We start from the raw sequence: 21,278 nt of genomic DNA on the forward strand, positions 1-21,278 counted from the left end.
GTATCTCGCCATTTCTGGCTGGCAGGCAACAGCAGCACCCCTCCTCAGCTCCTCTGTCAGGGTGCACACAGAGGTGCATGTTTCCTGAGCAGCTTGAGCAAATATGGGAAGTGGCGGTGACCCGAAAAGTAACCCATATGTGGCACCCGTATTGCCTTTTCTTTTTCACCCCAGCACATTGCCAAACTGTTAAAAGTGAACAAGAAAAAATATAGCTGAAGGATAACGTACAGGAGTCAGTGTAGGACACAGCCTGTGACAATGCCAGTATTCATGGCTTGTGGGTATGGGAAAGAGTTCCAGTATACATCAAGAAAACATTTCTTCTGAACTGAAGACTTGATGTTATCTTCTTCACATAGTGGAGATGGAGCCCAAGCATCACATGGTAAGGCATGAAACATCACATGATGAGCCCCTGGAGCTATACTGATGTTTTCTCTCTAAACAAATGGATGATTGGAAAACTTCACAAAAGCTGAAGGGATTTTTGGCCCCTAGGATTTGTCTGGACTTTTTCATTTTCTGAAAATCTAGAAATTACAAACACTTGTAAACCAGAGAGAATTATGTTCATGACCGTGGAAACAGCCTCTATTCGTTGTACTGGCCACAGTGCACCAGTCTCTCTTGTTTCCTCTCTTACCTTACACTTAAAAAACATATAGGAGGTGTTTCATATTAAACCGCCAGATTTACCACAAACAGTGTCGGAAGAGAGAGTGACATGCTTATCAAATTTACAACCACGCCAAGGAACCGCAGCGAGTTGAGCAATTGAACAAAAAAAAAAGAGCTTACACTGACACGTCCTCACTTCTTTTCTTTTTTCTTTTTAAAAAAAAAAAGTTTCTGATTCAACTAAATAAATAAGTAGATGAGTCTTCCCTTGAAGCCAGGTCACGTCTCGAATTTTCTAAAAAGGAAAAGAGACAGAAAGAGAGGATTGTTGAACAATGGCATTACTGTGTAATTGTTGGATTTTTATAAAACTACAGTCCAACTGCCAGTAATCATTTTGTATGCTTGTTTCAACAGGAATATGTTCATGCTGAGGATGGCATAATTTTTTTAGCACAGTGCAAACCTGTTAGCCCTCAAGGAATGACAGGCCTGATAAAAAGGTTAATCAGGGTTTAAAAGTACCTTCACATACAGCTGTTTCGTGAAAGGAGCAACTGGAACTGAACGTTTTTTGGCAAGCCCTAAAGGCAAGATGATAAATTATATTGATATTGTAATTGATTGGCATTGCAATGAGACCATTGAACTCAAACAGTGAGAATCATAGTTATTTTGTACTACTTACCAAATTGCTATGATACTACAAAGATTCACTCAGCCTTTCCTTCTTTCCTTTTTTTTTTTTTTCGGTTAAAACTTCCCCAAGTCTGACTAACAAACATTTGGTTACACTCACTCTCCTTCAATGGTGGGATTTCCTGCTTGTCTCTTATCAGTTAGATCCTAAAACAATGGACTCTGCCCACGCAGACTTGCACACCGGGCTTGTCTCCTTTAAGTGCTGTCCTTCTTTGTGGCTTTCCCCTCTTGACCAGATGTCCCTTTCTGGGCTAAAGCCAAATGCAAGGGTAGGAAAAAAAAACAAAAAAATCAGGTAGTAGCATCGACATTTACTGTACTTGACATGAGCATTTGGATGCAATCATGTGAACCTTAATTTCACAAGCAATTAGAGGTAATCTGAATCACTTGTTATACCCACCTCAGGGGATAACGTGCTACGAGAGTTCAGCTCAGCTATAAAAATGTTGTCACGCATTTCCGTGTGATATTTAAGAAAAGCTGTGAGATAAAGTTGGCGTGTCTCTGCGAGCGAGGACGCAACAAAAAAAAAGGACCCAAAAAAAGTTGAATTGGGAATTCAATATACACAATTTTATTTACATTGACACATGTATTAGCAACACCTCAAATGTACACGGTAACACTAAAGCCTCAGATTTAATAAATATGTAGTAAAATGCAGGGAAACCTTTTTTAGATGCAATGAAATGAAGAGTAATCTCTATTATCCTGAAACATTTTGGTTGCCCAGTGAGATATATCATTTTTTTATTGATATTTCCATGAATATTTGAGATCAGATATGACCAGTAGAAACAGTTAAGCCTTTCTCGCTGAGGCGGTTACCGATTGAACTGGCATAACTGGTTGAAATAATGAAATATGAGTCAAAATCAAAACATTTGCCAAAGTGAATCTTTTCTGTTTAAGTTACCATGGTGACAGACACACAAGCAGCTTTTCCAGAATCTACAGTTGGAAAATCTGTCCACACGTAAGAAAATACAGCATGATAAAATTCTGCATCAATGTACCACATCTTCATTAAGATAAACATCTTCAAAAGCATCAACATTACTTTACAATATACGCACATTTATATTTACAAAAAAAAAGACAAGAGCAGTAAGACGGTGGGGTTTTAGTAGCCTAAACGACTTGATGAATCTTTAGTAGTGGCACCTCTTGACAGTAATTCTTTTAATTCTGCAATCATACAGACATGCACACGAAGACCAGAAGACATGCTCGCACACACACACACGCAAACACACACACATGCGTTCATACACACAAACAGGACACTTTCCTGGTGCTTTTCACAACAACATCCACCAGTGGGAAGAGGGGAATCATAATGGTCTGGACTGATACAGACTACTGGCTGAGAGGTGCTGAAAGTCCCACTTCTGATGGAGGAAACAGCTGGATACAAAGAAGAGAAGGACTGCTAGGAAACCAGCAACTGGTCGGAGAACAATGAGATGACCACACCGAGAATGAGCTCTGTACCGACTAGTCATTCGGCCTTGAAGACCCTCCGTTTTCCTCTCGTTTGTCACCTCAGGGAATGCCGCAGTCCACCGAAATGGCATTTCACATGAGCATCTCCTTGACTCTATCCATGATATATGCTGTATATTAGCACTGCCTGTCAGCCAAAACAGAAAGCTTCCCATTTCCTGATCCTTCACAGAGGGGGAGCAGGTGAAAAGCAGAGAAAACACAACTCAGAAATGGCAGTACCTGTCTCATGCTTGTAAACAAAGATCATACACTGGATGTGGCAGGAGAGCAACGATATAAACCTGAACAGTTATTTACACTTTTACATGAGAACTCTGCAGCAGTCCAGCTGTCAAAAAGTGAAACTATGCACCTGCATTACTTCTCAGAGTGTCTACTTTTGTCTAATGGTTAACTCTGACGCTTCCCATTTCATCATATAGCAATGACTAATATCATCACCTACAGATATGTACACATATACAGTCAACAAGCACATAAATGAAAAGCTAGCGTACCATGTCTAAGTAATCAAGGTCTGATCCCAGAGCCAGTAAAGACAGCTGCTCTCTAGGTAGTGACATCCGACATTAAAAGAGCAGAAATGTATCTCCTAATCGACTTGAAGCACTTATGGACTCTAAGCATGTGACCGACCATGCTGTCTAAATAGCTTATATACCAGTGTCTTTAAATTTAAATTTTAAATTGGCCCCCGAAAAAAGTATGTCCTTCATAAAACACAGATGTGAACAGTTGGATATAATACTGACAATAGAAGAGTAAAAAAAAAACAAAAACAGAAAAAGAAACATTAAGCTGCATAACGTGGTGTGTGTACTGATGTTCAAGTTCAAGTGCCTCAAGTGCTTTTTTTTTTCTTTTTCCTCCAACAACTGCAACAGCCAACCAAAAATAAAAATGCTACATAAATATATCCATAACAGAAAAAAAACAACAAAGAATAACAAAACACAAAATGTACAAAGAAAAAAAAACTCCAATAGATAGAAAGAAACAGTTTATATATGCAGAGTACTAAAAAAAAAAAAAAAACAATCTTTATGAAATGTGTGGAAAAACAGTGTAATAATGTACTTAATGACAGTTTTAGAGTAACAGCTGATGTCCCTCCACCCTCCCCGGTGCCAGAACAGTCATTTGCTATGAGCAGAGAAGCATTAGTCCAACTGTCCTCACTGTAATCAGTAGGCAATAATAGTGATAACGGTAACCAGCCATTCGTCCTTTGTTGTTCTTTCTTGCAATAGCTGGCAATTATCAAGTCAACACATGTCGCTGGTACTGGAGGGGTGGGCGGGTTGTAGTGGTTGGATGGTTTGTGGCGGAACATTTCAGGCACTTTAGGAGGCAGCCAGACGTGTTTGGGTGGGTCCTTACACCCATTGGGCATTGAGGGTTGTATCTTCCAGGAAGACCTCGTGCTGGACCAGTAAGGGCTGAGTCGGAGGGCTGTTATTGCCGGATGAGTTGAGATGGTGAAAAGATGTGCTCTGAGAACTGGGCTCCTCCCTGGCTCTGGGTGTCACAGGAAGCCTGGAGCTGAAGTTCAGATAAATCTGTTGATAAGGAAGAAGTGAGAAACAGATAAGAAGGGGGAACAAAGTTTGTGATGGTTGATATTCACAGATTCTCTCAGTTCTGCAATTTCAAACACCTCAGTGAAGTTTCAGTATCCGACTCATGTGCACAATTTGTAACTCGTCATGTGGATCAATTAAAAGGAATAGTTTGACATTTTAGGATACTAATTATATCCTTTAGTGAAGATTGGTGGCTCTGTGAGGCTGTTTTAGCTTAATGAAGCGTGCAAAACACATGGCACAGCAAACTTTCATGGCAATATTTGACATAGTTGAATCTGGACCACAGCCAACTGACTCAGCCGCGCAGACCAACGCTGTCATCCGCATGTAGCAAAGAAGAATAATTTAGCATCGAGCTTCTCTAAAGTTCCCTTTAACGTGTTCTGTCTTGTTAGTTTAATCTGGAAATTGTAGTTTAAAAAAAAATCAGACACATGGAGATTCTTAAACACATCTGGCCATGCTGTGACAGGCCCCAGAGCTTTACCTAAATCATGTCTGAAGGAGGGAGGTGACCTTTAAAAAGAGTTCACCGCAAGAAGTGGCATTTACATTTAGATTATTAGCTGCGACATAAAAAAAAAATCTAAAAAGGCAAAGAACCTCTTAAAATGTCAGAGTGAAATCAACCTGGTGTCCAATACTCTTGGTCTACCACTTTATATTAGCATATTATACATTTCTGTTTTTGGAGGCTCAAATATTGTGTCAAAGGTAATCACATAATCCGCTTCACATCAGCTTTCTACTGCTTAAGGACCCTGGAGTCGCTTCTTTTTCACTACCTCATGATCCAGCTGTGCGGCCCGTGAAGCCTTCTCAGTTCTTTATTTTTTTAAAAGAAAGGAATTTTGAACCTTTGTAGTAAAAGTGAAAAATAGATTTAAAGCAGTTGAACCTACATGTTTAGTGGCATCTGACAGCTGCTGTTCAATCCTTTCCACGACCTTCCTGAAGGGGGGTCTGTTGAAGGGGTCAGGATCCCAGCAGGACCTCATAATCTGATACCTGCACAGCAGCGTACGGACACACAAACACCTTTATTAGTCTTCAGTCAGTACATCCTCTTTCTTTTTTTGTCTGTGTGTGTGTGTGTGTACTGTTTTCTGTTCTCAGTTCCACCATGTCAGTGTTTGTTATACTTGTGAAAAGCCAAATTCAACAGGAAGAGAGCGGGCTGCTGTTCAAACGCCCCCCACATTGCATTCTTTATCGTCTCACCATCTCCATCTACTCAATCACACCATCTCTCCTGTGGTACTTCTCAACACAACACCTTTAACTTGCACTCATATTCAATGTCAGCGATAACTCACATTTCACTGGGTGCAAACTCTGGAGCATCCATTCTGTATCCCTCTTTTATCAGTTTGTAGAACTTGGCATCCACGGGCATACCAGGATACGGACTGTTACCTACATTCAAGGGAGATTTAGATTTTAAAAAAGAACTTCAAAGACATACAGATAGCCACACAATAGTTGCATAATCGTACCTAGTGAGAAGATTTCCCAAAGCAAGATGCCATAAGACCACACATCACTCTCAAACGTGTAGACGCACTCAAAAATACTTTCTGGAGACATCCATTTCACTGGCAGACGGGCCTGAAAGAAAAACATTCAGAATAGAATAAAAAGCTTTTTACTGTCATTGCACAACAGACATACTGTAAGCACAACGAAATTACAGGGGGCTTCAACGAGGTGCTGGTCCTTATATAGGTAATAGCATAGTGTAGCGTCGATATAGACAAGATAAAAAACACAATATAAATACAAATGCAATGCTAAAAATATAGATGCTATAGAAAAATACATGGGGGATTCATAAAAAGTGAATGCTGCAGGATGCTACATGACAGGGGTTGTTGCACATTATTACACAATTATCGCACATGAGGTTATTGCTCGTGACACACAGGTAAGATTATTGCACAGGAAGTTATGAAGGTAAAGTTATTGCACAAGAGATTTTGCATGTTGGGGAGCTAGTGCATGTCTGCGTTTAGGACAGTGATGGCTTTGGGAAAGAAACTATTCCTGAGCTGCAGCTGGCCCCGGTTCGAATCCCGCATCGGACGGCCATTTACTGCATGTCACTCCCCCTCTCTCTGCCCCCTGCTTGCTGTCTATCTTCAGCTGTCCTATCATTAAAGGTATAAAAAGGCCCAAAAAAAATCTAAAAAAAAAAAAAAAAGAAACTGTTCCTGAGTCTGTTTGTCTTGGCTCTAGTGCACCTGTAGCGTCTGCCAGAACAGGTCAAACAGTCTCTCGTAATGTGAGTGTATGGAAAGATGAACTCAAGTCAAAGTTTAAATCTTGAAACCTTGGTATGATTTATTTCATTTGATCTATGAAATAGATCATCTTATTTATCTTATATTATCTTATCTGGCAGCTCATGTAGAAATTACATGAGGATGAGATAGTTTGTGTTGCGATACCTGATGTATAAATCTTCACAGATAACTTGTGCAATAAGTGAAGAAGATAGTTAAATAGTTCCTAGAAGTCAAAGCAAGCTAGACTTGCTGAATATGTATGAAGACTAACATATCTGCCTCTGCCTGTTTTACAAAATGACAGTTCCAGTGTTTATTTTCACATCTTTGGTGCAGACTTACGTTGCCTTTGACTACATAGTTGGAGTCTGTGGTGATGTCTCGGGCCAGGCCAAAATCACAGATCTTTGCCACTCTTCCTTGAGTCAGAAGGATATTTCTTGCAGCCAGGTCTCTGTGGATACACTGAAAAACAAATGCGCCACTACCTTTTAATATCAAATGATACATGTTATATAAATGACCAATTAATAATATAACATTAGTCATGAATGAAGTCCTTCTCCTAAAGCAGTTTGGTACTGAGTTTCCACACTTGAATCTGTAACACACAACCACTGACACTGACACATGAGCTTGCTGGCCACAGTATCTTGCCTCCACAACTAATAAATTTTTCAACAGCATGCTCCAACATGCATTTTAGATCCGTTTACTAGCTGTGGAAACATGACCTGTGCTCTACATTTGCCATTTTGCAGAAATTCACATTTAACATCATTTTGCCCCCCAAAAAAATCAAGGACGATAGTTTGTTATCTGACATCTGATGCTTACATTTTTGGAGGCCAAGAACTCCATGCCTTTGGCCACTTGGTACGAGAAGCTGAGAAGGTCTTCTGTGTCCAGAGACAGACCGTCCTCGTCAAACAGCTCGCTCTCGGCATCTGCCTCAGTGTAGGAGCCACCTGAGGAGACAAACGGGGAAGGAAGTTTATTTTTCCTGAAATGATACAAATCTTCCTTCGACTGCTTTTCTGTGTATTTTAAGAAATTTAATGAATGGCTGGCTCGCTTGCCTTTGCGTATCGAGCGCCTCTTCTCAGAGGATGAGCCGAGCGGCACGTTGCCAGCAGCAGAAGGCCTCATGGTCATGTAGCCATTCAAGCTGTCACTGTGAAGAGGAAAGGAGCAGTCTGGTCTCAGCTGAGCACAGCCACACATAGGCACACTGCTGTCCAAATACCCTCCTCCTACGCACGTTCTGGATAGTAAATACTAGTACTGCCTTTTCTCTTCCACACACATTAAACTCCTCTTTATACACACAAAAAAAGAACCTGACCCAGCTGCGTCTCTTTGTAGCGTGACGTTGCGGTAGTAGCAGTCTTCCTCAAGCTTAAAGCAGATGAAGGATTCCCTCTTTCTGCGGAGAAAGTTGAGGAGGTCTCCAAAGCAGCAGTACTCTGTGATCACCAGCGTGGGACCTGCAGAAAAACAAAGACGCCCCATGATAATGATCTTTCCGAATACATGACTCATAGCTCATGGGGGGGGAAACAATGATAATGCAGGGCAAACATGGCTGCCGTACCTCCAACTGTGCAGGCTCCCAGCAGGTTGACAATATTCATGTGGTTTCCCAAGTAACTGAGGACTTTCAGCTCTGACATCAGCGCCTCTTTCTCTGTGGAGTGAGCGCTCGCTGTGGGAAAAAAATGATTGGAACATTATCAGCATGTGCATAAGGATTAGGAGTATACTGTAGGATGAACTATGATTATATATCATGATCTGGTATGTGCAGGATAGAAACAACGGTGGCTGCTGGACTTAAATAAAGTAAACCACTGCCTGCTAAATATGTCGGTGTGGCAGCAGTGTGTTAATCACCAGATAAAAACTTGTTTTATCTGCCCAGGCACCTGCGGACTAATTATTTATTTATTACTACCTCTTAATAACACACAGCTTACTATGTACATTTGTCAGACAGACAAAATAGTGTTTGTTTGCGTGCTTGACGACTTACTTTTGAGCATTTTCACAGCCACTGTCATGACAGAGTCCGCTTTGGAGAGTCCGTAGGCAGTGGCTTCCACCACTTTCCCAAATGCACCGGATCCCAATGTCTTCCCTAAAGTCAAAAAGACAGACACAAAACTGTTATTCCCCCATCCTGCTTCCCTCCCACAAACTGGACCAATGCCAGCGTTCCTAGGACAACTCCAGTTTGAGCCCCCAGGCTGTGTACGTAGGCACCAGGACACGCAGGATCCTGTTTAAGTAGGTTTGTTAAAAACAACACCCAGAATATGTCAACAAACATCATGTTTGCAGTGAGGGAGTGGGGTTTCTTCATTAATGAGCTGTGGAACTGGTTGGTCTGTGATGATCACAGACATGACTAAAACCTTAATGCTGTGTCCATATACGCAGAAAACAGGGTGTCTGTCAGTCAGCATGGAGTAGCCTGAGGGTGGCAGCGGTGATGTCATGCCGACTGCACTGTCAGGCTTTATTACTGATACAAACCACTGTTTATCTCCACGACAGTCTGCTCGCAGTGTTTCAGAAATGACAGAATAATAATTATTATAATCGAATTAGGGAATTATAGAGGCCTAGATGCAGCACACGCTACAGGTAGCTTTAATAAATGAGTCCATGTCACTCACCGAAGCGCAAGTTGTTTCGAGGGAACTCCCACTGGTGATCGTACGGTAGCTGGGTGGGGTCAATATACACATAGTTGTTTCCATGGATGCCCTCGATAACTTTCCACTGAATCTGGTATTCGGGTTTCTGGTAATGATTGCGAACAAAAAGATAGTGGGACATAAATTACAAATTGTGTCAACATGTCATGAACTCAGGAAAGAGGGTGCGCCATGCAGCGCTGTCTTACCTGCATGTACTTGTAGACCAACATGATAAGGATGAGACAGAGGATGCCTGCTGCCGACACAGAGCCAATTAGCAGAGGGGTGAACAGATCATGAGGAACAGTCCTCTCTGCAGGGAGATAAATATGACCGTATCCTGTTAGATGCGTAATAACTTTAACTTAGTGTTTACACTCTAAACGACATTGCAAATATGCATTAAGGTAAGCCAGAGAGGGCTAAGTCACAGTGGAGCTCACTTTGGCCAAATCACAGCAAACTAATCCAATTATGTCTACACACACACTGAAGAGCTTTTTGCTTTGTTTGCAAATTCTGCACTTTATTTGGTTTTGTCGTTGCATTTCTGTTGCTTTTACAGCTGTGGCGGTGAGTGATTATATGTAATCAGGGTTGTGTTCCTGTGTGTCTGTCCTGTGTTTGTGATGCCTTATTGTTTTGCTCCTCTGTACAGTGCGGTGTAATAAGCTCTTTAGAGATAAGAAGCTTTCTCTGCACTTCAAATCTGAGAATGCAGAGTCTGCAGGAACTAATCCTCTGTAAACCTGTCAGTGGTTTCTAAAGCTCGATGTATTCTCTGCTGCAGCTCACTGACACCTCCAAGCCTCCCCCAGAACGCCCAGCACCGCCAGGACTCCTACTGCGCTCCACACTCTCAGCGCCTCCGCCTGGTCTGCTGTTACTCTGTGAAGCACAAAAATCCTGGCCACACGCTCCCTTAGGCCTGTCCTGCCTGGCCACAAACACTCTCCTCCTTCATAAGTGCTCGCCCACATACCCGCTGTAGCCCCCTGCGCCCCGCATTAACCCGGGTCTCCGGGGCTCAGACGGGGACAACTTTGCTGTGCTTTCAGTTCCCGCACACCTCACACCACTTTGAGGACAGCAGATGGGGAAGCCGTTAAAGCGGGGCGGATTTGGAGTCATAAAGTAAACAATGGACTAAAGATAATTCCTATCTGTGAGCGACAACATCTTATTGTAGCCAATCATGTTGAGGTGTCTCTCCTTGCTAATGTTTACCTAACAGATTAGAGACGACCTAACTAGATGTAAGACCACATGTATGGGTTAATCCTTGGCACAATCGTGCTTGTAGTAAATATTTGGTGGTGAAGATTAAATCTAGCGTGGGGTTTACAGAGGAGCAGAGCTACTAAGATAAATTTGTTTTCAAGTCCACAGAGCTGGGAGTCCCAGATTTTGTTTTTACATAATTTAGATGAGTCTATTAAGTTTTAATAAAGCCAACACAGGTGGGCAACGATATGAAAAGAGGAGATTTTAATGGGTGTGTGTGTCTTCTCTTGCATATTAACTCTGTTGTGCTTAACTTTAATCTGAAGGCGAGGACATGGAGAGGATTACAGCAATTCAGCAACAAAACACGAGACTGACAGGCGCCACCCTTCAATATCATGTGGCCCCAGTTTAACATGATGCGCGTACTCACTTACGGACTGCATCCTACTTTATTTATGTGGCCGTTCACATTTATGTGACTCACCGCTGATGGAAAAGAGCGTGTACGCCTGCTCTCCCTCCACCGTAGCCACACATTCCAGAGTATTGAACCTTCCCCTGCTGACGTTCACCCGACTCTCCACCTCTGTCTTCCCAAACATGGGGCTGAAGAGCGTAACGGTGATGACATTGTGTTCCTCCTGGGTAGCATTCATCTGTTGGGAGCACCTGAAGGCAGAAGATTATACATTGTAAACAAAAGGCTGACAGGATCATTGAGCTATTCATCAATTGTCCCCTGTCAGGACACCCAGGCATTTCTCACCTAAGTCTCTCAGAGACACACATTCCTTTCCTGATTCCTGAAAACACTGAACACAATATGAAAAACCACAGGCGCAAGTCCTCAGATTTCAGTAAATTGCCAGCAGTTAAGTTTCACCAGACGTCATAATAATAGTGGAGAATCCCTTCTGTGCTCACGAAAAGAAAGTGACATGTGTAACAATAGCCCACCCCTCCCTATTTCACACCACCGCACCACAAAAAGCAGTTGTCGTCTCGTGATTGGTGCTCTCCGGTCATGAGCTCACTCAGGTCACATTACTTTCTGTTTTCCGTACATGCATTCACATGTCTGCATCTAATGAGTATTAAGTGGATTTAATTATAATTAAAGTTTGGATAATCACTTATGATTCATTGCCCGTGTTGCTTGGGATTGGTGTTACTATAGCAACCAGGTGCTCCTCCTTCAACACACTTTATGTTTGACACAACTCCGGTTGTATCCAAGCAGACGTCCTGGGCCCCTCCTACCGATCACAAGTCAATTTACTCCAATCCCCAGTCACATGGGAGGGGGGTCATCTTATCACTATCGGCCAATCGCAAGTCAGTCCCTTCAAATCCCACAATCCCTCATTACGACGTCATCATCACTCCTCTATCCAACATGTCTTTAGTGTGACCTTTAGGACCCTCGAGATGCTTCTTCGCGTGAGTTTGAATGTGAACGTGCAAATAAAGTGCAGATGGGTAATGATGGGCGGATGCTTTGCAATAAATGGGTGGCGCTTTGTGCAAACATAGAGGAGTGTCTCAGATAAAGAACCGAGCGCAGTTCCCCGAAATTAAATCACTTTCTACAAACTGCGTGAGAGCTGCTAGATGACACAATTACATAAATGACGTATTACTGAACGGACACCTTGTACCTACATTCAAACAAAAGCCATCACGTTTGTTGGCAAACATGAGTGTACTCGCTGCTGTTGATTTTGGTTGGGCAGTTTTTTTTTTATTGTTAAGTCAGTTTGTGATGACGATGACCAGACCAGTCTGTCTAATGTCAGTTTTAATTACTTTAGGCTGCAGTTCAGTGCAAGTCCATTCACTTGTGACACAGTGTCTCTGTGTGACATGAATGTAATATAAGCAACAGTGTTTAAAAAGAATCATGTTTAGTTGTTATGGTTAGGGTGTGGTTTGATTGGCATTTGTCTGTTTGGCATGAGATCATATTTTCCATCTTAACCCCGCCCACTGCAAGACAATAAAAACAAACAGCCCACGCTGTTCTAATTTTAAAACGCTGCACCTACTCACTGATTGTAAGAGGCTAATTGCGGTCTCACCTGGCATAGGGCTGCTCACAGTAGTACCAGGTGATCCGCGGGGCAGGGGACCCCTCCGCCACACAGCGTACCTGTCCATCCACTGGACCCTCATGGGATACAATCTCAGGTTTACCTAACAAACACACATTAATGTCAGGGTTTTTTTTTTTTTTTTACTGTATTGAAGCTCGGTGAGGTGAAGTAAAGTGCAAGACCTCATTTCACACAAAGCAAAAGGTCAATGAAACCTATTCCCTCGTGTCAGCTACTGAAGAGTAACGCATTGCTGATGAATGGAAGTCAACATGTGGCTTAAGGGAACAGAAAACCTTTTAAAATAAAATCTATGAGACCACTTACTGATCACAAAGATGGTGAATGTGTGGTTTACTGACGCGTCGCCATTGGAGGCTTGAAAGGTGTAAACTCCACCCTCTGACATTTTCAGCCGCACCAGCCTCAGCTCGCTGCTGTACCTAAACACAAGGAAATTAAATGTTTAGCATGAGTGCATTCATCATTCATCGGTAATGCTGCCTGAGAGAGAATTTAAAAACAGAGAGAGATATTTGCATTTAGATTATCTTTTGTTTTACTTCTACTCTGCGTGCACATGCAAAATGTTTCCATACTAATTTTCGAGGCTACTTAAGAAGTTTCTCACACTTGATATGGATTTATTGACTTTTTAACGTTGTGAAAAGGGGTTAATGTTTCTGTTCCCACATGTACCATTTTCTTTAGGCCGTCATGTCCAATAGAGCGTTAAAGGTCACGTCCTATACTTCTCATACAGAAAAAAATGCTTAAAACAAACACCATGAAACATAAAATAAATGAAAAAATGCTTAAAACAAACACCATGAAACATAAAATAAATGATGTTGAACATGCAGTCTCAGATAACATTATATAACATATTTATATCTGCAGCACAGAGTTATTTTATTGCATATATTTCATGTTTTCTTTTCCATTTATAGCCTGACTGTTCCAGTTTCACTAAAAACCCCTGGGGTGTTTTTTTAAATTTCAGCTGTATTTCTCAGGGCGTCGTGACAAGCTCAGTTGTTACATCATCACCCCCACTTACCCGAAGCTAATCCAAATGTGTTAAATTCCACTGAGCGAGGATAATGAATATTTTCACCTATGTGGCAAAACTAGGGCACCTAAAAAAAAAAAACGTGTGTGTGTTGCCTCACCTGTATTCATGGCTGTGTGTGGTGATGACATGGTCGGTTGTGTTGCGCAGCTCTTGGCCCATGAAACTCCAGGAGATAGTGTGCAGCTTTGGATAAGCCTCCATTTCAACAATGAGAGGCAAACTCTCGCCTGAACGGACCTGTATGGTCCCGTTGCCCGCAGGCGTTAAGTTAATGAATCCTTTTTCTGAAAAATAAGGAGACGAGATATTGTTACAGCATTTGCATAAGCAAGATGAAGCCATGGAGAATGTGACGTGAGTGATGTTAGCCTTGAGATTTACAGGCATGTACTCATCTCTGTCACCAACATTAAATGCATGTTACTGTTCTCAGTCTGCCTGTGCTGATCTTCCCTTCTTGTTGTTGTCTGCTGTCACCTGTTGCAACCTCGCTATTACCGGTCTGCCCTCGTGTTTCTGCATGCACATTGTTCATTGTGGTTCAGTTTTCAAATTAACTGAGGTATTTAATGCCTCTGCTTTGCATGTTTCAATTCGTGTCTAACTATGTTGTGACGAGTTTTATATGTGGATTAGCATTCTGAGACTCTGGTTGTCCTGAATAAACGAAGTATATTCTGTTTTTAGGGTGACTTTGCAACATCTACAGATGAAAAATAACCTCTTGGCTAACTCTAGCGCATTTACAGAAATGTTTTATTAATGTGCTGTTAAAATAAAGAAACAATAAAAAAATATAAACACTTCACAGTCTTAAAGTTGTTCCACAGCTCATACTCAATATCACATCCGGAGTATATTTAAAGCAAACATTTGGGGCTTTGAATATAAATTAGACTTATTTACAATCTGGTGGAAAGTACTATGAGAAGAGTGATGTCTCTCTCGTGTGGCTAGATGAAGCTGTGGTTAGGCAGTAGCTAGTAAAGACTCAAAACAGTGAGAAACAGATAGCTGGGTTATTTTATTACACAAATGAGATATAATATGTTAATTAGTGAGCGGTTGAGGCACAGGTGGGAGATAAACCAAACTAACTGTTTTCCTGTCTCCTATCGTTAAGCAAACCGACTGTTGGAATCTACCTTGATATCAAACGTTTCATCTAACTCCTAACCTCTTCTTTTGTAATTCAGTTTTTATGGAAATTGGGAGACTTTAAGCTGCTGAGGAGAGAAATTAAATATCAGGAGATTCAACACAAGAATGACTGATTCTGCTTCCTCATTGGTCAGTTCAATTTCCACAAATTTCAACTTCACAGGTGAAGCTACGTCTCTCCGAGTACTCACCATAAACGTCGAGCCACACTGATTGCGTAGTGACACCTTTTTCGTTCTCGGCTTCACATGTGTATCTCCCGCTGTCCTCTGGTCTGACCGCCGTGATGCTCAATATCGTGCTGCGCACATGGGTGAAGTGCTCCGTCAGGATACGTGAAGCAACGTCAACCTTTGCTGGTTGCTGTGGATACCAGACGGCACCCTGTCAACGCCCAGAGATCTCTAGAGATTAACCCCGTCTGCGTGTCTATCCTTCTAAAGCATCCAAATACTGACACAGACACTCAACTGCCTGCATGCGAGGACACAACACGCACACGGTCGCTCACACACCACAGTCCGTGACGCTAAGATCCTTCAAGCTTAGGCAGCGTGAAATTTGAACCCTTTCACTCACGCTCATAAGAACAGACATCCACTGATAACAAGGCTGCACGAGAAGCAATTTTGCTGCAATTTAAGTTTAAAATGACAAAATCAAATATTCAATTTGTGATTTTTCTCTTGATTGATTCACTTGTGACAGCTAAACTTTTTGTGATGGGTAGAAATCCAAAGGACGGCTGATATTCAGTGGTTGACTCTTCTTAACTAATAAGTCTATCTGTCTGTTTAAACTGATCAAAACCCTTTTAAATCTTACAGGACTACAATCAATCTACACTCAGTGTGTAGTATAAGAAACTTCCACCGACAGCACAGAAAAGAGAAAAGGGAGAAGAGTCTCACCGAGCCAGGTGGGGTGACCCACTTTAGTTGGATGTCTCCGTTGACGTTGGAGGTGTTGCAGGCGAGGTAGAGACTCTGATTCCGGGTAAGAATCAGTCTTTTGGGCGCCTGCATCTCAATCACAGGGGGAGCATTGGGAACTGAAAGGAAATAATTCAAGAATTTTCAACCTGTGTGTGTGTCAGAGAGCGTTTGAAGCAACAACCCGCGTGCATTCACACCACCTTACCTGGTTTGACTGTCAGAAAATAGTGATGCGATTTCACATGTTGTTCGCCGAGTCTTCCTGCGCACACATAGCAACCTTCGTAGGCCTTTTGTGTGTTGTGGATGAGGATGCCTTGCTCCAGGTTTGGAGAAAACTGGAGACCAGAGGCCAGATCTTGACTGGAACATGTTTCCAGGCGTAGGCTGTCCAGACTTGGATCAGTTGCCAGGCAGGGGATGGAAGCAGTATTTCCCTCGCGAGTGAGAATGTTGTACACCATTGATTTTCTGAAAGGATTGTCAGGATCTGCCAAGAAAAATGTAATCACTCATCAAAGGTGGTGTCGGAGCTGTAAACGGAAGTACATGCTGAGTTGTTGAAGCTTTAGTTTGTGCCAGGTGGTGGTGTAACAACTTTTTTGTTGATTTTACTCCATCTAAATAAACCTGATGATGTCTTGAAACCTTACTTCTCATGCTATCTATGACTGGCATCTTTCATTAGCCATTCAATGCACTGATTACCTTTGTCAAAAGTAGGCTAGCCTTTGTTTGTATTGGCAGGGTCCGCCATTCTTGTGCTGGATTCAAAATACTGTAACATGCACATTGGATATTGAGAAGTGTTGGAAAGTTGGCATGTTTCATGGGTTCATTTGTGGAATGTATCCTCATTGCTCCAAACTGACTTGATGTTTTTATCTGCCGCCATTCCTCATCACTCATTGACCTCTAGTAGCACTGTTTTCATCAATACTCCAATTTTTCGTGCGTAAAAACGGGTATGTAATAATATGGGGGCGCTATTCTAAAAACAGGTGAGCGGAAACTCGTTTGCTGAGAGGGTCACAACAATGCAAGTTTGGTCGGCTGCACTGTAAATGCTCTTATCATGTATTTCTGATAGTTTACATATTAAACCGCACTTGCTGTTACCATAGTAACTATCCCCTATTCATCCAGAGCTGAAATGTTTTAGCCATGACTGATTTTTTTCTTTCTTTTTTCCACATTTGGAGAATTAACAGGTGCAACAACTGTCCTGCCAAACCGGCTGCAGCTTTATTTGATTAGATTTAAAGTTTCTGTGCACAGGTTTGTCAGCTGACTTAATGTAATGCTTCATGTGAGCCTTTCATCTAAAAAAGCAGGCAGTGTTGCCTCAAAGGTAAATAGATGTGTGGATTGAGGATCATGATCAGCACATGATTTAAGCCTGCAGAGATGGCAGTGAGCCAAGAGGATGTGGAGTCACACAGAGAAGCAAATACAGTAAAACTCATGCACTCAATAAATAGCTGTAGCTTTGTACCTGTCCAGGTCAAAATCACAAACACCTTCTTCTGCAAAAAACACCCACACACACACTGCTCCTTGTCACCACGGAGAGAAATGCCAAAACATTTTCTCTGCTTCACTCTGCAAACTTCTTTCTTCTCTTTCTCACCACATGATCTCAAACATGCCATCACCTAAAAGCACTCTTTTACACCCATGTACCTTTCACATAGACGTAAATGGAGGCTTGCTCCATGGAGCTCTCCTCCAGACAGATGTAGCGGCCCATGTGAACAGGCTGGGCCCTGGGGATGTGCAGTATCGACATCCCATCGGTCTTTTTCTCTCCCCGCACCTTCGGCCGCTCTTCTCGCTGCCACTGCATCGCCTTCACACCCTGGCAACGCAGCTCAAAGGGTGCGTTGACTGAGACGACAATGTGGGATCCGGAGGGGGCGATAGTGGGCTTGGTGTTGCCTACGATGGGATAGAGAGATAAAGAAATCAACTGCATATCCAACGCAATAAAATCCTAATAAAACATGTTTAGACATTCACCACAAGCATGCATGATCACTGCAACATTGCTGATGTTCACAATCACAACAGTGAAAAAGTGAAATGCAGTTCAAAGTCTTGACAGATTTTAAAATCTCAGGATTCTGGAGAGTTAAGTTGCGCTATGGGAAGAAAACATTTTCTCAGCGCTGTGAAACAAACATGCGTCAACACCTACAACCCAACATGATTCCTGATAATTAGAACAGCCTAAAGTTATTTACTGATCTTAAAGGATAAACAGGACTGAACAAGAATTTTAAGACAGAAGATCTGTCCTGGCACTCATTTCCAGATTGATTGAAAGGTCTTTTTTATAAACAGATTAACCATTGGTTCCCAACATTTAAGGCTTAAAACAAGACACCTTAACAATGCAAAGTGTACTTATGAACCCTGAGCATGAGTTCATATAAACCCAGTGTGAGTTTATATGAAGGAGATTTAGAGACATAAACAGTTGAAAATATGCAGTATGTCAAAAGTAAAAGCAGATGATCGAGCTTCAATCATTTTGTAACCCATCAGTTTTATCTTTGGACCTCTTGGAGATTTCCTACATTGGAACCACTGAGTTAAAAGTTTGTAAGTCAATCATCTGAGAAGCGCAATCATCCTCATTTACAGCTCCAACTTTAATAGGTGCGATTATATTTGTGCTTATTGTTTAGGAAATGACAGACTGAGCCTTTAAGTTCTGACTATCATCATAATGCAGGTAAAGAGGCTTTGTGTGTCAGCAGGGCTTGAAACCTCACCCTCTTGACATCTGAGAAGAAATCTGTAATGACCGGGGGAAATCAAGTAATATTACGTACTTCTGCCTAATATTACTTGATTTTGCATGTTTCCTTAATCATGCATTCTCCCACATATTCCAGTCCATTCTATTAAATAATACAAATGTGTGTGGCGTCACACAGAGGATTGATTTCTGAAGGGAGAGATAACCAAAAGATTTAATCTGCTGCACCAACTGGAAACAGGTGGGGAAAGTGAATGGGTAATATGTTTGGTTCCCACTTCCAAAACATCAAGCAAGGTGGGAGCAATGCACCTAAATGATTCCTTCATTGCTCAGGTCTGCACTTTTATGATTGGACATAGATAATTTACTGTGAAGGGAGAAAACATTGGAAAGGGTGTGGTGGCAGGAAAGACTCATCTGAAACGCGTAATTTAGCTGAATCACAGAACAGCAAACAGCTATGTATCATACACAGATGTGTCTGTTTAGAGACATGCCAATGCTAATGACCTGTGTGTTTACACAGGCTCTGTGTCTATGCGTAAATATTTGGCTAACAACTGTGAAATTTAACATAAAGATTTAGTCAGGACCATGGCAGGGGTGGAGATCGAAGTTCTTCAATTATTTGATTATGTAATCATTTGATTACATATTTATTATTTATTAAATCATCATAAAGCAGCAGAAAACATGCTAAAAGTCAATAATGTGTGAAGCCTGCTGAACAGGCTTAACTTCATGGTGTGCCTTATTGCATCACATGACAGCCCAGTCTGTGCACAATGCATGAAGATGTGGCAGACATCCGAAATTGCCCTGGTGATATTATCACAGGTTTCCCATGAGCACCCATCAGACTGTCGTTTAGATTTACATAAGAAAATAGATAAGTATCAAAATAAGTTTTTTTTTGGCAAAGGTGGTGTGTATGTGTGTGTGTATGTGTGTGTGTGTGTGTGTGGGTGCATGAGTGTGTTTGTGAGTGTGCCATGGCAGCTTTCCATAGATTTCCAAGCTATCTCTAGGGAAATCCCAAACTCTGTTTCCTGACAAAGAATAATAATAAAAAAAAAACTGTCTTTGAGTGACAGACTCTCATATAAACAGACCCCCTACAATAAACACACACGCACACACACACACACACACACACACACACAGAAGACGTAAAAGGCAGTTAAAATACAATTAGTCGAGGTGTTTATGGGCATTGACCTCTGCAGCTAAAATTCTAAACATGATGCCAAGCTGTAATAGTTGCAATGTGTTTTCCAGCTCCCTCATCTAAAGGGCGAAGCACACAAACCCAACAAACGAGCCAGGCTGCGGTGCAAATGTTCCGTGTTACAGTCACACGCGTGACAATATTTATCCAACAACTGATAAATTAAATAAGAATGCAAACTAGTTTGTGATAGACCGGCCGCTCGTTTGCATACTTCCCTAGAAGCAGGAGTTTCCAATGTATTTCCATAAAGACGGTTATGCGCGGCACAAAGCCAAAGCGCATGAACCTGTCGCCTTCATTGGGCATAACACGACCCAAAAAGTCCCCTCTCATCGTGTCACTCGTGTCTGTCAATCAGCATCTCACCGCTTGATCACTCTTGTGCGTGTGTTAGTGTCTCGCCCCTTTTCCCCGAATAAAACATCTATTATTAAAGTAGCGCGCTCGCATCCAGATCATCCAGCCAAAGTATCCACTTTCCTCATCAGCTTTCAGTGACTTCAGGTTGTTTTATCTGCAGCCTTTTCTTTTTTTTCTTTTTTCTAGCTCTCTCGTTGCACCACTTCCCAGAACAAAGAAAGAAGTACGACGCGGAGCAAGTGGAGCCAATTCACCATAATGTGGATTATCTTGTAAACACCCGCAGTCACTAAAAGATAATCGACCACACCTCTGTTTCTGGTTGTACCAACAGTGCAACAGCAACAAGTTGCGTGCGTAATGGCACATCAAGCGCATAGCAAAAAAGAAAAAAGAAAAAAGTCTTACCTGGATGGAAGGTGAACTGTAAAAACACAGACAGCAGTATCCAGTGGTATTCCATAGTTATTATTCCATGGGTCTAGCTGTGAAGGTGAGCCTGTGCCTTTCTGGTTAAGGTAGCTCTACTCTACTCTCGCCGAAGCGCGTCGGAGTTGTGGGAAGTTGACTGCGGGCTCCTGTTAGACGCACTTACAAGTCTTTAAAGGCACAGATGCTCTGTACGGCCTCGCAACAACAGCAGCGGTCGTCGTTTGTCTGTAAACATGCTGTTCGCCTGGAGCGCGCCAGGAGGGGACGGACGGTACGGGTCGACCAGGTATCTCTGAGTGACTGTGACGTCAAACAACATGTTTGTGGGAGCCAGTGGTGGAGCCAATTAATTCACACATTACACACACACACACACACACAGGGAGGGAGGGAAGGAGGGAGGTGTTTGGAGAGCGCAGAGACAGATCAAGACAAAGAGAGTCCACTTTTTTACGCGTCTTTATGGTCTGTCCTGATGAATTATGCGGCCATCTGCACAATAATCTGTTAATCTCGCCTGCATGATCCTGTTATTCTGGTACAAAATAAATAAAAGAATAATAATAAAATTTAAAAAAAGCTCAACACT

At 42.0% G+C, this 21,278-nt stretch overlaps 1 protein-coding gene across 3 annotated transcripts; it reads right to left on the reverse strand.

Moving 5' to 3' along the window:
- Positions 1-1,872: 1,872 nt before the first annotated feature.
- On the reverse strand, positions 1,873-21,004 carry kita (KIT proto-oncogene, receptor tyrosine kinase a). 3 transcript variants are annotated; one of them, XM_019278214.2, is made up of 21 exons: positions 20,666-21,004; positions 17,583-17,837; positions 16,105-16,389; positions 15,876-16,015; positions 15,156-15,327; positions 13,901-14,087; positions 13,056-13,171; positions 12,714-12,828; positions 11,120-11,304; positions 9,615-9,721; positions 9,385-9,511; positions 8,739-8,843; positions 8,301-8,411; positions 8,052-8,193; positions 7,786-7,880; positions 7,544-7,674; positions 7,049-7,171; positions 5,918-6,029; positions 5,738-5,837; positions 5,324-5,429; positions 1,873-4,394 (listed from the first exon to the last, which is right to left on the reverse strand). In XM_019278214.2, the coding sequence occupies exons 1-21, from the start codon at positions 20,718-20,720 to the stop codon at positions 4,212-4,214; spliced, it is 2,952 nt and encodes a 983-aa protein (XP_019133759.1). In that variant the 5' UTR covers positions 20,721-21,004; the 3' UTR covers positions 1,873-4,211. The 3 variants fall into 3 exon arrangements, with proteins under 3 accessions (XP_019133759.1, XP_010729316.2, XP_019133760.1); XM_010731014.3 differs by having other exon boundaries at positions 15,156-15,348; XM_019278215.2 differs by lacking the exon at positions 20,666-21,004 and adding an exon at positions 20,264-20,605 and having other exon boundaries at positions 15,156-15,348.
- Between the last annotated feature and the right edge of the window lie 274 nt (positions 21,005-21,278).

The sequence above is a fragment of the Larimichthys crocea genome, chromosome XVII (assembly GCF_000972845.2).
Source record: "Larimichthys crocea isolate SSNF chromosome XVII, L_crocea_2.0, whole genome shotgun sequence".
NCBI classification, from domain to species: Eukaryota; Metazoa; Chordata; class Actinopteri; family Sciaenidae; genus Larimichthys; species Larimichthys crocea.